This window comes from Arachis hypogaea, chromosome 10 (assembly GCF_003086295.3).
Source record: "Arachis hypogaea cultivar Tifrunner chromosome 10, arahy.Tifrunner.gnm2.J5K5, whole genome shotgun sequence".
NCBI classification, from domain to species: Eukaryota; Viridiplantae; Streptophyta; class Magnoliopsida; order Fabales; family Fabaceae; genus Arachis; species Arachis hypogaea.
The window spans coordinates 112,441,129-112,458,519 of NC_092045.1; the positions used below are offsets into that span (position 1 = coordinate 112,441,129).

General features: G+C 30.5%; 1 protein-coding gene across 1 annotated transcript; it reads right to left on the reverse strand.

Annotated features, from left to right (window-relative positions):
• Positions 1-767: 767 nt before the first annotated feature.
• LOC112717991 (uncharacterized) lies at positions 768-16,453 on the reverse strand. The gene is made up of 8 exons (XM_072205501.1): positions 16,329-16,453; positions 16,150-16,237; positions 6,790-9,518; positions 5,945-6,712; positions 4,884-5,504; positions 3,618-4,118; positions 2,171-2,926; positions 768-1,571 (listed from the first exon to the last, which is right to left on the reverse strand). Exons 3-8 carry the CDS (start codon positions 9,511-9,513, stop codon positions 885-887), a joined length of 6,057 nt encoding a protein of 2,018 aa, XP_072061602.1. The 5' UTR covers positions 9,514-9,518; positions 16,150-16,237; positions 16,329-16,453; the 3' UTR covers positions 768-884.
• Between the last annotated feature and the right edge of the window lie 938 nt (positions 16,454-17,391).

The window sequence follows — 17,391 nt, forward strand, 5'->3', positions numbered from 1 at the left end:
TAATATTATTGAATTAAATAAAACGGTGAATGAATGAGAAACGGCCATTTAAATTTTAATAAAACATTAATCTACGGCCATTTGAGCAACTAACGAGTAAGAAGAGGGAGAAAAGGATTGGGAGAATTGATTTTTCTGGGTGGGTTAGGTTAAACAAGAATAATGAGTTAGGATAAAGAACAAGAACAAATACAAATAATAGATTTGTTTGAAATTGAAATTATTTTTAAGGTTAATTGATTTTTTTTCTTTTTTAAAATAATTTGATGATTTGAATTTTATTTTAGTTGTTATTGAAAAAGAATATTTCTGTGATAGAAATAAAAAGGATTATTTAGTTATTTAACAAAAATATTTAAAAGGATATATTTGTCTTTTTAAAATTATTAATGAGGGCATTTTTGTATATACAGTAATATAATATTTTTTAAAAAATAAATAAAAAATAAATATTGATGTAGATAAATATAATCTAGATAGCAAATTTTTATTTGTCCACTTTTTATCTCGTACTGATACGTATAAATTAATAGTCGTACCGTAACAATCATCTTTAATTAAACATACAAAATCAAAAAATAAATATCAAACTTGAATAAAATAAAAAAATTAATTAAACTTATAAAAGTCTCTTAATTAAGAGCATGCATCAACTCACTTGTTACAATCTTCTTTTCTCAAATTATATATAAAATTTAATTTAGCTCTCTTTAAAATTTTTATTTGTCTTTGTTAATTGTAATTTTTTTTTGTCTCCATAAAAGTTAATCTAGCTCTGCTCCTTATTCCAATGAATCTGCTTGAAGGACTTACCGACAAATAAATTAAAAAAGAAATTAATTTATAACATCTAAAGATTAATAATACTAGCACTTACACAAGCTTCAATTTTGGAAAGTTTTGGTTATTCCTTTGCAACAAGCTTCAATTTTGGGGCATTCTTTGATAATTATGTCATGGCAGGATGGTAACTCAAAATGATAAGAACTTGAACAAAAGCACCCAAGGCTTGGAAGTTGATAAAGAGTTAACCATTGCAATGATGGGAATTCAATAATCTTCACATTGTGGATTGATTCTTCATCACTGATTATTTTCTCCAACTCCTCACATTCATGTACTGAAAACTCTTGGAGTTGAGAAAGGCCTCTAGCTATGGAAGGAGAAAGCAGGCTTTTCAAACCGCCACAAAATCCAATCTTTAGCTTTCTAAGATTTCCAAAGGTTAAGATTCTTCCATGGTTTTCTCTCCATATGTGCATCAACTTGGGAAGAGCATAAAGATGTAGCTCTTGCATGTTATAATTGTAAAATGTTTTGGTGCAACAATAACCTTCATCATCATCATCGTCATCACCATTTGATTTTGATTCAAAGATCTCAACAATTGAACCACATTCTCGTACCTTAAGTTGTTTTATGTGTTGGAACCTATGAAACATGTTGAATGGAACACAATGCAACAGTGTTTCACTATCTTCAACAAACAGCTCTGTTTGACTTCTTAAGTAATCAAGGAGATGATGATCTTGCTCTATGAATCTGCTTCTCTCTAAGGTTTGTTGTGGAACCTATCAAATATATGCTTCTTATTAGTATAAACTCAATCAATATTATTGGTATTATTTTTAAGGTGAAAACTCAGGTGCGATCAGTTTCATGTGAAAGTTGATAGTTACTATTAAATAATTTTACTAAATTATTATCTAACTATTCTTATTTATCAATTTCACATGAAGTTAACTGTACCTAAATTTTTACCTATTTTTAATTATAACATCACTTCTTATTTTCGGTTATAATTAATTTAAAAAATTTTAGAATACTAAATAACTATTTTTTTCAGTTATTTTTTAAAAATTATTTTATTTATCTTAAATTTTAAACTCTAAATCATAAACTTTTAATTCTAAACCTAAATTATCAACTTAAACACTAAAGTTGACTAATTAAAAGTTGATTTTTCATAATTTTTCAAAATAAAAATATTCTAATATATGCATTTCTGGATTCAAATAAAAAATAAATAAAAAAAACTATGTTTTTACTTTTTATTATAGAAAACATGCTGCTAGCTTAAAATAATAAAAAAAATCTTTGCTTTGTCTTAATAAAAAAAAAATACCATTTTACCTAAATAAACTTCCACAATGAAAATGCAAGTACCTACCTTGAAGTTCTTATTAGCACAATGGATGGTGGCATTAAGGTCAACCATCAAGTCAACATACTCATATGAACCTTTATATATCTGAAGAAGCTTTGGTGTTTTAACATCTCCATAGCAAAAGCTTGTCATATTTGGACATTTTTCAATCACCATTTCTTCACAAGAAGGAAGTTCAATATCTAAGTTTCTTTGGGAGGAAAAACACTTGAAGTTAGTAAGATGACGAAGCTCCAACTTATTCAACAATGGAAATACAATAATCTTGTCCTCATTTGATGATGATGATGATGATGACTCTTCAATTATCTCCTCCATCATGTGGCAATTATGTACTCTTAGGTGCCAAAGTTGCACTAGGCTTTTGGCCATGGATGGAGAAAACAAGCTACACAAACTGCCACAATGTTCAACTTTGAGTACTCTTAGCTTTTTGAATCCCAAAACACCACCATGAAATCTCCATATGTGGGTCAACTTTGGAAGATGTTGCAAGCTCATTGATTGTAACTCATAGTTTGTGACTTCTTTTTTGTTCATCATTATTATTCCTTGTGATTCAAACACCTCTACTAGTGAATCACAATCTTTAATTGTGAGTTGATTTAGGTTTTGAAAGAGGTGCATCACATTGGAGGGAACAAGATTTAGAAGCCTTTGAAAACCTTCAATAGTCAACTCCTTTTCTTTGGTCAAGTATCTTAGTGCCCATGAATGTTGCTTGATCCATCTAAGTGTTTCTGAGGATTGAAATGTCAACTGAAACCATGAATAATACACTTGAGTAAATTAAACTATACATATCATGATAAAAAAAAGTGAAAACTCATGTAAAGTCGATTTCACGTGAAGTTGATATCTGAGAGCCGTTAGATGATTTGATTGATTTGACTAAATTTTCATCCTATGACTCTCAAGTATCAATTTTATGTGAAGTCGACTTCATCTGAGTTTTCACCTAAAAAAAATTAGAATATATCATCATATAACCAATTAATAAACATAATTTGAATGTTTATTCTAACCAAGAGATTATTATGTGAAGAATCATGTACATGTGTTATATGTACATAAAAAGAAAATTAAAATGATGTAGATTCTATATGCATGCAAATGATATATTTAAACAAGAATTTCTCCTCCTTTTTTTGTTGAAATACTTCTCATATTATTTGAATAAATTCATTTGGAAAAAGCTTTTCATTTTAATATTTTTTTTTTTAAATTTTGTGAAAATCAAAGTAAAAATTAAAAAACTATATTTTCCCTTTTACTGTCCTGCTTTATTTTTTTCAGTTCTAAAACTGTGAAAATAGAAAACATTAAAAATAAAAATAAAAATAGAAATCCAATGGACTCTTAGAATATATAGCTTTAGTGTTTTAAATTTTAAAAAGAATTTATGTTGCACACAAGATCATATATGAATTATAAGAATAATTATACTTACCATTCCTTTACATAGTGGCATAGTAGCATTTAGATCTCCCATCCATATGTTCTTGGCAACATTTCCAATTTCCATGGTTACTTTATCCAACTTTGGAGTGTATGAAGACCCACATGAAAATATCTCCATCATGTGGCAATTTTTTAAGAATACTTCATGTAATAATGGAAAATCAAAGTCATAAGAACCCTTGCAAAAGGCCTTGAGCTTTGGTAGATTTTCAAGTTTTAGATGCTGCAAGTTGTGAAACACAAACTTATTACTTATTACACTCATCACTTTATTAGTGTCTTCAAAAGATACTATTTCTTCTATGTCTCCACAGCCACATATCTCTAGAACTTGCAAATGAACAAGGCTTTTTGAAGTTGAAGGAGAGAACAAGCAACTCATTTTGTTGCATCCCATTATTGCTATGTGTCTTAGGTTTGGAAATTGGAACCCATTTATGAGTGGAGCATCAAGCCTTGTGTTTCTTTCTTCCTCACTACTACTTGCTCTCTACAAAACAAATTATATATTTTATTTTTTTAAAATCAAGCAAATAAATGGTAATATAATTCAAATATTTTAAAAAAATTGAATGTAAAAAATATATTATTTTCAATTAGTAATTTTTTGTTATTATTATATGAAAAATACTAAAAAACCAATTTTTTTATCAATATTAATAATATTTTTAGTCATAATAAATTTTAGGTTAAATTACATAGTTGGTTCCTACACTTTCAGTGAAATTGGAAATTGGTCCTTACACTTTAAAAATTTGTAATTGGGTCTCTAAAGAAAATTAAAATTTGTAATTTAGTCTCCACCAGTCAAAAAATGTTGATTTTACAGAATATTCTCAGAATATTCTGTTAAAATAAAAAAATATGTTGAGAATATTCTGTTAAATTAAATATTTTTTGAACGACGGGGACTAAATTGTAAATTTTAATTTTCTTTAAAAACTCACTTATAAACTTTTAAAATGTAGGAACCAATTTACAATTTCACTGAAAGCGTAGGACAACCGTGTAATTTAACCTAAATTTTATTATTCATATACCATTACTCGTATTATATTACTAAGAGTTTATTGGCTTTTCACTTAAATAAGTAGAGTAAGGTAATCAACCACATGCATCATCTCAAAGTTATTTTTTATGATAAAAAATTAAATTAAAAAAATTAGTTTGAAGCTATTAACAGAGAAAGCATATAAAATAATTGATTTAAGTGGATTAATTGATTACTTGTTACATAAAGTTGGTAAATAGTTACCTCATGATCTTGTTTGAAATACTCATTCCCATGGCCATTCTCCAAAAATGTATTATTGCAAAAGCTTATAACATTTGGTAAATGGGTCAGTGTAAGAGACTGTAATTGAGCAAATGAGGTGATGATGAAACTATTTATCTTCCCTTCTTCCACTTTACTAATCACAACTTCAAGCATGCTACAATTGATGACGCTAATTCTCTTCAATGATGGCCATTCTAAATAATCAACACAAATCTCATGCTCTTCACTTTGGAATAATTGCTCAACAACCTTACAGTTTGATACTTTTATTTCTTGTAACTTGACAAGAAGCTTTGCTATGGAATATGAGCATATATATCTCAATCTATGACAACCTTCTAAACTTAAGAGAGTGATGTTATTGAATGCAATGACACCTAAAGGGCTTGATGGTAATTGCATTGTCATAAGTTTCACCAAACAATTGACAACAATGGTATTATTAGAATCTTCACTTTGTTTAAGGTGAAACAAGACATCTAGGGAATCCCATCCTTTTATTATAACATGTTCCAAAATTGGCATTGGAGATCCTCCCATTTCATTGAAGAAATTGATTTCCTTAGCATCAACAACACCTTCCTCCATTTTCAAAGCCTGCAAACACAGCTGTAAATTAGGGATATTATTATGTAACTAATAATAATACATTTTATTAGGAGACTAGAATGGTATTTTTCAGACCGACAAGACAAGGACTAATCCATCTTGAATCAGAGCTCCATCTAAAGGTCTATACTGCATATAGAAGGCGCGATTTGAACCCCCTAACATTTGCTTAAGCAGACGAGTGAACTAACTACTAGACCAACTCAACTCGGTTAGGAGGCTAGAATATATAAAATAAAGGATAATGGGAGGATAGGTGGACAAAATTATCAAGATGGATAAATAATAGAGTTTTAATAATATAAGTTGTCATCACTAATTTTTCTACTATTTTATTTTTCAAGTCAGAAAAAATATTGGCAATATATAACTAAAGTAAGGAATTGATGATGATTACAGTGAGCATAAAAGAAAATTACTTATAGTACCTTTGCCTTTGAATTGGAAACTAACAATTCCTTTGTGCCTCCAAAACAACATTGAAGAAACCTCAGACTAGGAGAATCTTCCATAGAAGTAGTAGTTCCAACATCATGGGATGTTATTGAATTGGATATGACATTGAAATTCTCTTCTTGTACACATACATTAGATGCCTTGAGCAAGGGGCAACCATCAATGCATAAAGACTTCATAGCTGGCCACAATATCATGTAAGAATTTGGACCAAAATTCACAAGCTGTGGAAGATCCTTAAGTGTTAAAGATTCCAACTGAACAAACACAAGGGTTTCCACATGTTGGCCTTGTTCATTCCCAACAAATTTCTCTAGGGACATGCAACTTTGTATCACCAATTTCTCAAGTTGAGTAAGAGCTCTTACAATGCTGGGAGTAAATATATATTTCAAAGAATCACAGTTTGCAACTTTGATTGATTTCAGTTTATGAAAGCCTTGAATGTTGCTTGGAACAGAACCCCAAATGTGGTTTAGATTATTAAGCCATGATAACTCTAGCTCTTTTAGTTGAGCAAAAAATGCAGCATTATCCACATGTTGATCTTCTAATTGTGATGGTTTCATATCAAAAACTATGTTTAATGATGAACATGCCCGTAGCAAAATTTTCTCTAACTTTGGAAACAATTGCAATGAATTAGATTCAAAAAGTGCAGAACCAATGAACATATCTTCACCCAAAAACTCTTGATCATGTTCAATAAAGTTTTCAAGTAATGTATTGGATTCTTGAACCTGCTAAAATATTATTTGGATTAGAAGGTGCATGAAATATGTTAATTAAAAAGGACAAAAATAAAACATACACTAACCTTATAAGGTGAATGGTGCTGATGCATAATACTAGTTTTGATGAATGCAGTCAAATTTGGAAGTTCTTGCAGCTTCAATTCCACCAAATTAGAAAACACAATAATTGAGTCATCAACTTTGATTGTATTGATTGAAACAATGCATTCTATTCCATGGCTTTCAACCACATGCAAGCATTGAAGTTTGGCCAAACTAGTAGTTCTCCTTGGAAACAATAATGTGAAGATGGTCTTCAAACTTTTACAATATTCTATTTTAAGAACTTGTAGGCTTCCAAAGCATTGGCATGCACTAACTTCAACCTTTTGACACAAATGATGGGCCACATGACATATTATTGCTTTTAAATTCTCCAAATTCCTCAAAGAAATTGATTGAACTTGTGGAAAAACACAATGATCATCACATGAATCTGCAGCATACTCTAAATTGTTGCAGGACTCAATGATCAGATTTTTCAGAAGTGGAAATCCCTCTTCATCTAAATCTGATATGACACATTTTAAGTTCTTGATATCATCTAAGCTGAGAATTTCAACTCTTTGAAGAAAATGTTGAATGGTCACACTCTTCTTGATGTAACTGTAATATGTGTTATTTAATGTCAGCACATTTGGGTGTAGGTATCCCCTAGGAACAAGACCATGGGAAATGGTAGATGAATCTCCCACATAGACCCAAAATCTTACAATGTTTTTGAAGATTAAGTCTTTGGGAAGAAATTCATCTACCATAATAAATGCAAACTCAAGAACTTTTAGCTGATGAGATAAGCATTGCAACTCAAAGAGGATATGATTAGATTCCTTTGAAGGAAAATTTCTTACTCTAAGATAGAGTTCCTCTAGCCTAGATAAGCTTGCCAAAACAGTAGCAGAAATTTGAATAAGATGATTGCATTCAGTTAAATCCAACAATCTTAGCAAAGTTAGTTGCCCAATTTCTAATGGCAATACCTTGATACTTGATTTAGCAAAGCTTAGAATCTCCAATTTCATGAGTTTCTGGCCAATTATCGATATGTCTCCAACATTGCAAGCTTCTAATCTTAGAGTGTGGATGTTGTCCAAAGCTGAAAGTGTAGAAGGCATAGATTGAATCAACACATTTTGCAGACTCAGTACCATGAGTTTGTTCATGCCTTGGAAGAAATTCTCTGGAACAGATTCCTTTCCCTTTGATGATACTTGTAAAAGCTTCAGCTTTTGACAATTTGAAACATGAAGAAGTTCTGTTTTCTTCTCAAAGATTAGTGAGATTGCACTGCTATAACAATCCAAATGATGATGATATTTTGCTGCAATAGAGGCAATAGTATCGCGAACAACATCATGCATTTTAACACACTCTTCCACATTGCTATCCAACAGCATGAAGCATTCTTTTAGTCTATCGACGATTGTATGCACCCGGTTTCTAACTTTCCACAAAGCATCAATGCCTTTGAACATTCCTAATCCCACACCATGTCTGAATAGGACTTCAATGGGAATGTCAAAGTCTTCTGGTAATAAGGAACAGAGGAAAAGGAAGAACTTTTCTTCACCACCAAGAAAGTTGTAACTTAGCTCAATGCAAGAAAAGACACTAGTCTGCATTTCAGGAAAAGATTCTACTGTTGAATTCCTCAGTTGCTCCAATGCATCCTCCCAAGCATGCTTCTCTTTATTTGCCAATGCTTTCGCTATTGTTACAATCGCAATAGGCAATCCCCTGCATTGGTTTGCAATTTCTTTTGCTATGTCATGGATGTCAGGTTTCTCTGCAAGATTAACTCCAATAGTCTCATTGAAAAGATCCCAGCTTTCGTCTCGGGACAAGACAGAAACTGTGAAATTCCTTTGACTCTTCATCTTGATGCACACATCTTGGATTCTTGAAGTGAATAAGATCTTGCAACTTGTGGAAGGAATGCCAATTGATTCAAAATCAAGGTCTGTCCAAACATCATCTAGCACTATCAGAACACTATCAATATTCTTCAATCGATCATGCAGTTGAAGTGCTCTTCCTTGATCAGTTTCCTTGTCAAGCTTCAATCCAATGGCATCAGCAATCTGACCTTGGATCTTCCTGCAATCTGGAGTTTGAGACACCACTGCCATGACAACCTCATCAAAAGACTTATCTGCCTCTAAAATCTTGATCACTTCTTTCACAAAAGTTGTTTTTCCAACACCCCCCATTCCACATATGCTAATTCTATTCACATCTTCATCTTTCAATTTATCTATGACCTCACACATGATTGATTCTCTTGTTTGGAAGCTCTTAATAGAAGTACCATTCAAGAATCTTGATCCAAGTCTTGGTGGGGGTTTAGGGTAAGATATGATTTCAAATTTCTCTTCCTTGAGCCTTATAATATCATTGGATAATTTTTTGGCTCTCTTGCTCAATGAATAACATGACACCAAATTCAGATACTTGTTTTTCACTTGTTCATCATCTTCATAGAATCCTTGTAATTCATTCTCAATTGTGTCTACCTTGCAAAGCCAATCTTCAACATTAGATGCAATTTGATGTGAATTCCTTTTATCTGCATCCACAGTTGCTTGCACTCCAAGTTTCTTGCCTTCCAATTCCTTCCTCTGGCTCTCCAAATTCTTCACATTTCTTTTGTAGCGGATTATGTATGCAAATTGGTTTGTGATTGGTGCTACTAATGACTCCCCAAGTTTTGTCACAACTCCAGTTGCTAATGCCACAAGAAATTCCATTGTCTCTTTTTTCAGAAGAAAACCAAAATGGTAGTAATATATTAGTGTTAGATTGAAAATAAAACTAGAAATATATGGCATGTGATATGATGAATTATGAATACCATTGTTATTGTTGAGTTTAATTTTACACAGTCGTACAACCACATCCGTTATTTTAGATGACCATTTACATGTTCAACATGAAAGATAATTATTTTTACTGATGTGACATTACGTAATTTGATGCACATATAAAATTACTGATGAGTTTGAAAAATTCTAATTTAAATTAGTGATGATCAAACATTATCAATGTGATTAATTGAAAAATTATTAGTTGCTTTTAATTTACAAATGTTGATTTAAATAATTTTGCTATGCAGAATTTTAATTGGGCCAAAAATAAAGAAAATTTACAACAAGCCCAATTTGATTAAAAATATTCAGCATTCATACAAATGGTTTTAATCATTGTGGCTGAATTGATTTGGACCAGTCTGAATTATTGTAAGCCCAATGTGCTTATAATCACTCAACCTTATTCAAAATGTGTTATATTAAGTGGTTGAAACAATTTGTGTTTAATTGGGCTAGATCCATGTTAAACTAAGTCCAAAATTGAATTGCTTGCTGGAGGCAAGCTTGCATGATCCAAAACCATTAAGCAAAGAAAGCAAAATTTTATTACCTCCAACGGATCTTATCTTTTACCATGTGGTGGAATTCAAATTTCATTAAAGTGAAGTTAATACATACTTTAGAACAATGAGAGAGAAATTGATTTGATGGTAATCATCAATGCTACACGCTACTCAGCAAAGGGAAGTAAAAACAAGTCATTTTAATTAGTTTATTCAAACACTTTTAATTGCTTTTCTTCCTACTCTCTCTTCTCTCTCTATTTGCTTCTCACTTTCGGTCAAATCACAGCAGCAACCATGGAAGCTAAAGCTAGCCACCGAAGAGAAGAAGAAGCACGCTACAAGACTATCACAATGATGGCAAGAAAAAGAAAACATAAAGTATGTAGTGGCTAAGATCTTCAACCATGGTAAGATTTGGTGAAGAGATCTTGCCTTCTCCATACCAAAAATGGATGATGAAGATTTCGGTCAGAGGAAGATCTCAGGGATGGCTCGACTCTGCTTTTGAGTTCACTCATCGCAGAAGGTAGCTAGGGTGGCTACGTGAAGGAGGAATCAAAAGTAGAGCAGGAGGAGTTGTCATGCATCATGAAGCATCAAGGGCTAGGAGTCCCTCTTTGGAATGCAAGCAAGGAGGGATGGCTCGAATTGGTGCTTATTAGTGACCAAGGAAGAACCAGAGGTAATTGCATGTTGGTTATTGCATTCGGTTACTTCTCCTCTCTTTCTGGTCGAACCGGTTTTCTTGAAGAAGAAGAAGTTTAGCTTGATTTGTTTGGTTTCAACCGTGGAGGCTTCTTCCTATAAGTAAGGGAGAACAGCCAGGGCTTGAAGTAAGGAGTGAGAGTGCAAGGCACAGAGTTCTCATAGCTACCTAAGCTAATATATGTTGTTCTCCTTCAATGTATTCTGTTTTGTAATTTTCTATTTAATTTTGTCATGTCTTGAGTTTCATGGAAAAAAGACAAACAGTGAAGTTTGTATGAAAAAGTCATAGAGCGGAAAAAGACAGAGAGTGCAAAATTAAAAGAAAAACTCATAGATGTCCTTAGAGTTCCTTTGTACATCTGTGTTGTGTTTCATGATTTTGTGGGAATCCCCTTGTAAGTTGGGTTAACACTTTACAGTTGAAAGCTTGGCAGTGACCAAGTCAAGTTCAGGATTGGGTTTAGAATTCTGGACTTGTCCCATATAGGAAGGGTAGTTCCTAGGGAGAATTGGTGCTTGTAATCAAGAATGATTATAGTAAAAGTTCATCATCTTTGTGATGGAGACTGGATGTAATTTTCTTTCTCTTCTACTCATTTTCTGTTTTTGCTGCACAGGAGATAAAACCATAAAATATCTCGTGCCAAGTGATGAGACAAAAAAAAAGTCTTGTGGCTAGGGACGAGACAAAAATAAAAAAGTCTCCAGAAGTTGTTTCAAAGACCAGCAAGTGTTCAGAAGTGAAAAAAGAGGCTAAGATTTAACCCTCCCCCCTTCTCTTAGCCACTGAAAACTATCAATTGGTATCAGAGCTTGGTCTCAAAGAAATCAAGCTTTGCAGCTTGGAGAAAAGATCCAGATGGCAGAAAGCAGTGGCTCAAATCTGGTGTCTTACAACCTTACAGAAGGACAGTCAAGCAACAGACCTCCTCTTTTCAATAAAAAAAACTATACCTATTGGAATGAGAGAATGAAGATCTTTGTGCAAGCAGTGGATTACAGACTATGAAAAATTATCCTGGAAGGTCCTCAATTCCCAACCACCACAAGTGCTGAAGGAATAGTCTCTCTCAAACCCCGAAGCAAGCTGGACTGAAGAAGACAGAAAGAAGGTAGAACTCAATGCCAAGGCTGTCAACTTACTCAATTGTGCTATCAGTTTCGAGGAATACTGACGGGTATCACGATGCACAACGGCAAAGGAAATATGGGACAAAATTCAAATCACCCATAAAGGTACCACAATAGTGAAGAAAACCCGGATAGATATGTTAAACAGAGAGTATGAAATGTTTGCAATGACCGAAGGAGAATCTATTGATGAACTGTTCGAACGCTTCAACATCATCATTGTTGGCTTAGATGCTATGGGAATAACGTATCCTGATTCTGTGCTAGTGAGGAGAGTTCTAAGATGTCTTACAAAAGAGTGGGAAACAAAAGCTTTGATCATTTCTAAGAGCAGTAGTTTAGATTCCATGACATATGATGATTTGAGAGGAAACTTACTTGCTTTTGAAAATACTTATTTAAAAAAGGATTAAAAAAAAGAAAGGAATTGCTTTTACATCTGTGACTAACCCCCTGGATGATGAATCCAGTGATAATTCTTCTGAAAATGAATTTGTGTTGTTTGCCAAAAAATTCAGAAAAATGATGAAGTCCAAGGAGAGAGGCAAAGGAAGCAGCTTTAGGAAACAAAGAAAGGATCTCAGCAAGGTTACATGCTACAACTGTAAAGAAACCGGGCATTTCAAGTCAGATTGCCCTAAGTTGAAGAAAGAAGAGAAGCCAAAAAGAGGAAAGAAAAAGGGGCTGATGGCATCATGGGAGGACTTGGAAAATGACTCAGATAGTGATGAAGAGTCCGAGACCAAGTCACAACTATGTCTCATGGTAGATAACATTGAACATGTAATCTTCCACAACCCTAACACTGAAGATCTCCATCTTATGATAGACCACATTTCTGAAAAAATTAGATGTTTCCTACTTGATAACCAAGATCTTGAACAACAAATCACCATTCTTAAGGCAGAAAATGGTTTTCTCAAAGACAAGCTAAGGGAGGCCGAAACTGCCTGTGACCTTGTTGAAGAAAACAAGCAGTTAAAAGCCCAACTTAAAAGATGTGAAGGTGACCATTCTATTGTTGCATATGTACTTTAAAGAAAATGAAGAGTTGCTGAAAAAGATTAAAAATATTGAAAATGACTTAGCCAAATTTACACAAAGTTCTGAAAATTTAAATCAAATTTTGGCTAGTCAAAGACCTCTTTTTGATAAAGCAAGCTTGGAGTTTTACAAAAAATTCAAAACTGTTGAGAAACCTTTCTCTGAAAATGTAGCTTCATCTTCTAATGACACAAGGTTTCAAAACCCAACCTACTTTAACAAAACAACAACTCTAAGATTTTGTAGATTATGCAACCGAAATGGCCACTTTCCCATTCAATATTTTTTTGGTGAAAGGATGATTGGTGATAAAATTTACAAAGTTATTTTTTATTATAATGGACTAGGACAAAAGAGATAGTTTAATGTGAAATGATCCAAGAAGATTTGGATACCTAAAGTCACTTGAGTTTGTTTTATAGGTGTGTCTAGCATCCAAACAGAAGAAAAATATGTGGTACATGTATCATTTCAACTTGGTTAATTAATTTTTTTTTTGTTGGTTACCTAACTTGGTTAATTAATTTTATTAGGCTAAAATTAAACACACAACTAAGCTCTTTAGGAGTGGATTGTTTTGTGGAAATATAAATAATTTTCATTTTCACATTTTTGTATTTTTAAAAACATGATAGGTTTGTCAAAGAAAATTTTGTTTCCAATTACAAAAAAAACAATGAAAATATGTTTAGTTGGCCAATTCTTAAGATTATCACAAGAAAGAAAAATAAAAGTGTTGCGCCTAAAATATAGGCCAAGACCCAATTAGAATAGTTTTATTAGTAATTGATTTACTATAAATAGAGATAGTAAAAATATAATAGGGGAAAGGAATTAAGTAATTTATATCTTTTTCTTTTTTGAAATTCCATCAATGAAATTATCTTTCTTTTAATTCTCTCTAAATTTCCCCTGTTTGATTAATTCTTTTCCTATTCAATTTTTTTCACAACAAAAAGCAGTGATTTTTTAGCTGGAAATATTTTCAACACTTAAAACAATTGTTTGGAAACAAGAAAATATGATTCTAGTTTCGTGCAGTTTTTGCTAGAAATATTTTTACCAAAGACAATTTTGGAGTTTTTTTTATATCATTTTATTGAAAATGAAAATAAAAATACCCCAACCCAACAGCCTTGAAGATTAATAGGGCCCTTTCTTTACTTCTTACATATTTTTGTCAATTAAGAATAAAATATTTGTCCTTAGTACTTTGGTTATGTATTTAGATTTTAGTATTAACCTTAAGTATTGAGTAAAAAATAATCCTTATATCTATAATAAAATATAAAATAAAAATGTTGCCTAAATTTCCAGGTGAAATATTTTAATCATTCTCCAAAAGAAATGTTGTATAAAGTTATAAGTAAAGAGAATGGAAATCAATTGGTATAAATTAATTAGTGTATATATAAAAAAATAAAAATAAATCATTTTTAAAATTAAATTTATAAATTAAATAAATTAGTTTTCAATAATTATAATATTAGTTAAGAATGGAAATCAAGTCAAATTATTTTATGGTACAAGTTGAAGGCTTAGTTATTCATTTCATTTATGTACAAGTTGGAGGGTTGTGCAAAGTTCAATTCTCCAAACCCAAGCTTTGAACTAAAATAATTAAGAAAATTATGTGGAAAAATATTTTTTTATTTTAAAACTTTTTTATCAGTTTGTTTGGAGATATAATTTTTGCGTCTTATGCTCATCATATAATTTTTTACCAAACTAATATGGCTAAATAAGTGAAATAAATTTCATGTTTATTATTGAAAATTTGGGAACTAATCTGATAAGTATACTGTAATTAAATACCAACTCAAAAAGCATTGTTACAAGACACTTATTCAAATGAAGATACTAAAAATATTTTTTTATAAAAAATTTTTGTGTTAAAAGTATATTTTATTTGTTTAGTCATATTTTAAAAAAAATAATATTTTTATAGCACATATAATTTATAATCTAATAATAAAAAAAACATCTTTATATAAAAATAGTTGTAAAATTTTCATAACAATATCTACCTCATCACAATTGCCTAGTTAGTATATATTATCCGGGGCTTCAATAAGATTTTATTATTTAATTGTTATTCATTTGTTAATGATAACATTATCGCTATAATATAGTAATGTTACATTGTTACATGTTCCAAAAAGATATGCTAGCTAACTTGAGTGAGAAGTGTTTGCAGTATGATTTGGATTGGATTTTTTTTTAATTAAATCTAATCCAAATCAATTTTAAGTGATTTGGATTAAATTAAATTTATAATTTTATAAATTAAAAAAATTATACTTAACAAATTTTAATATTAAATTTTAATTAATCAACAATAACATAACAAATATTAATATATTAAAAAACTAATAATAACATAACAGCAGCAACAAAGCCTTGTCCCACTAAGTGGGGTCGGCTACATGAATCAAACGACGCCATTGTGCTCTTTAAGAAATAAAATTATAAATTAATTAGAATAAATAAATAAATTTCATTTTAAATATAAAATATTTATTAAATAATAATATATCAATAATATAAAAATTTATAATAAATTAAATATATTATAAATTAAATTATAAATATAATAATAAAATAATAATATTATAATATATGGTGCAGTTTGAATTGAATTGGATTGGTTATGAGGAGTAAATCTGAAATCTAATTTAAACCATAAAATTTATAAAAATAAAATCTAATCAAATCTAAATTAATACAATTTTAATCGATGTTGAATTTAAATTAGAATAAATGAACAATTTAATTTAAAACGGTTTGAATTTAAACACCTTATTTGTGATAGTTCAGTGCAAAATAAAGTTTATGAATATAGTAACAATCAATCATGATTTAAGGTTAATGCTAGCTCACTGTGATATAGTCGTAATTTTCATAAGCAACTAGTTCGTATAATTGTCCAAGCAATAGTATTTATATACTATTATTGTTCGGCTACATCATAGATCATAGTAGGGCAGAGTAGGGTAGGTATATAGCATGCTCCAAACTTTTGAAGATATTATAGGGCAGAGTAGGGTAGGTATTAATATTCTACAATAATAAAGTAACATAAAATTAAAGAAGATAAACATGGAATTATCAAATGAATGTTTCTTACCAATAGTTATTAAGAAACTGCAGCAGGCCAGGCAACCAAAACGCTTCTCTGATATGTTCAATAATCTCAACGCTTTTAAGACTATAAGCTGGAAATTAAAGACCACACAATATAATACACAATTATTATAAGATATGAACAATAATTAGTGATAGATATAAAAATAATTATGATCATACCGTAGGCAAGTAGAGTTATACGCCGATTGCTTGCACTATGTGTAGATGGAGAAATGCAGCCATCAATGAATATAGAAGAGTGTTCTATGTAGAAAGAGCCAATAATAATAATACTAATAAAATAAGGTGGATACTACCATGAAGATTTTACTATTGTCTTCATATGAAGATACTTCTTTTTTACCATTAGATGATAAAATGTATGGTTTGATTTTGATGTGTTGCAAAAGTGTTATTTTTTTTAAAGTGTGGCTAAACAAACAAAGTACACTTTTAACACAAGAATCTTCATAAAAAGATGTTTTTAGCATCTTCATTTGAGTAGTTGCCATAAAATAATTCAGGATTTCTTGTACGGTTGGCAAAGCGAGTATTTTGTCAACTTATCGTATCTAATAATGATTATATGTATCTTCTTTTAATTTTCTTATGCGAGAATAATCAAGTCAAAAGAGGAAGGAAATTACTGAGCAAGATCCAGGAACGAATAACGAAACCAAAAAAGCTCAAAACGACAAAATAACGTTCAGGAATGAAGAAGAAAGCGAGTTAGTTATACATCGATTATTATATTAATTGTATATTAAAATTAATTATTAAAATTAGTTATTAATATAAAATAAATTAAACAATATATGTATACAGTGACTAATTTTAGCGATTAATTTTAGTATATAAATAATTTTTTAATAACTAAATTATAAAGTTTAGTTATCAATGTGAATATGTAATAACCAATGCAATAAATCTACTGATTAATATAAGCATATAAGATATACAATTACTGTTAAAATATCTTTTTTTATTTTTATTTTGTAAAATAAAAAATAATAACCAAACTAATAATTTTTTAAAAATTTTCACTTAGCTTGTACTATATATTTTCATTATCTCCTTAGCAAATTTTAAAACACAGAAAATATTAAAAATTAAAATACAAATTAAAGAGGCTGTTTCTTAGTACTTTATTATTCAATGCAACCAAGTCTACCCTAAACTTCCAGGCTGGTTGGGTTTTAATTAAGGTAAACATTTCTTAAGGTTTAGATCTTAAGCCACCTTT

Coding starts and splice junctions, on each gene's coding strand:
- LOC112717991 (XM_072205501.1), bottom strand. CDS start 9,513: ATGGAATTTCTTGTGGCATTAGCAACTGGAGTTGTGACAAAACTTGGG. Junction 6,713..6,789: donor AGCACCATTCACCTTATAAG/GTTAGTGTATGT, acceptor ATATTTTAGCAG/GTTCAAGAATCCAATACATT. Junction 2,927..3,617: donor TGCCACTATGTAAAGGAATG/GTAAGTATAATT, acceptor TCATGGTTTCAG/TTGACATTTCAATCCTCAGA.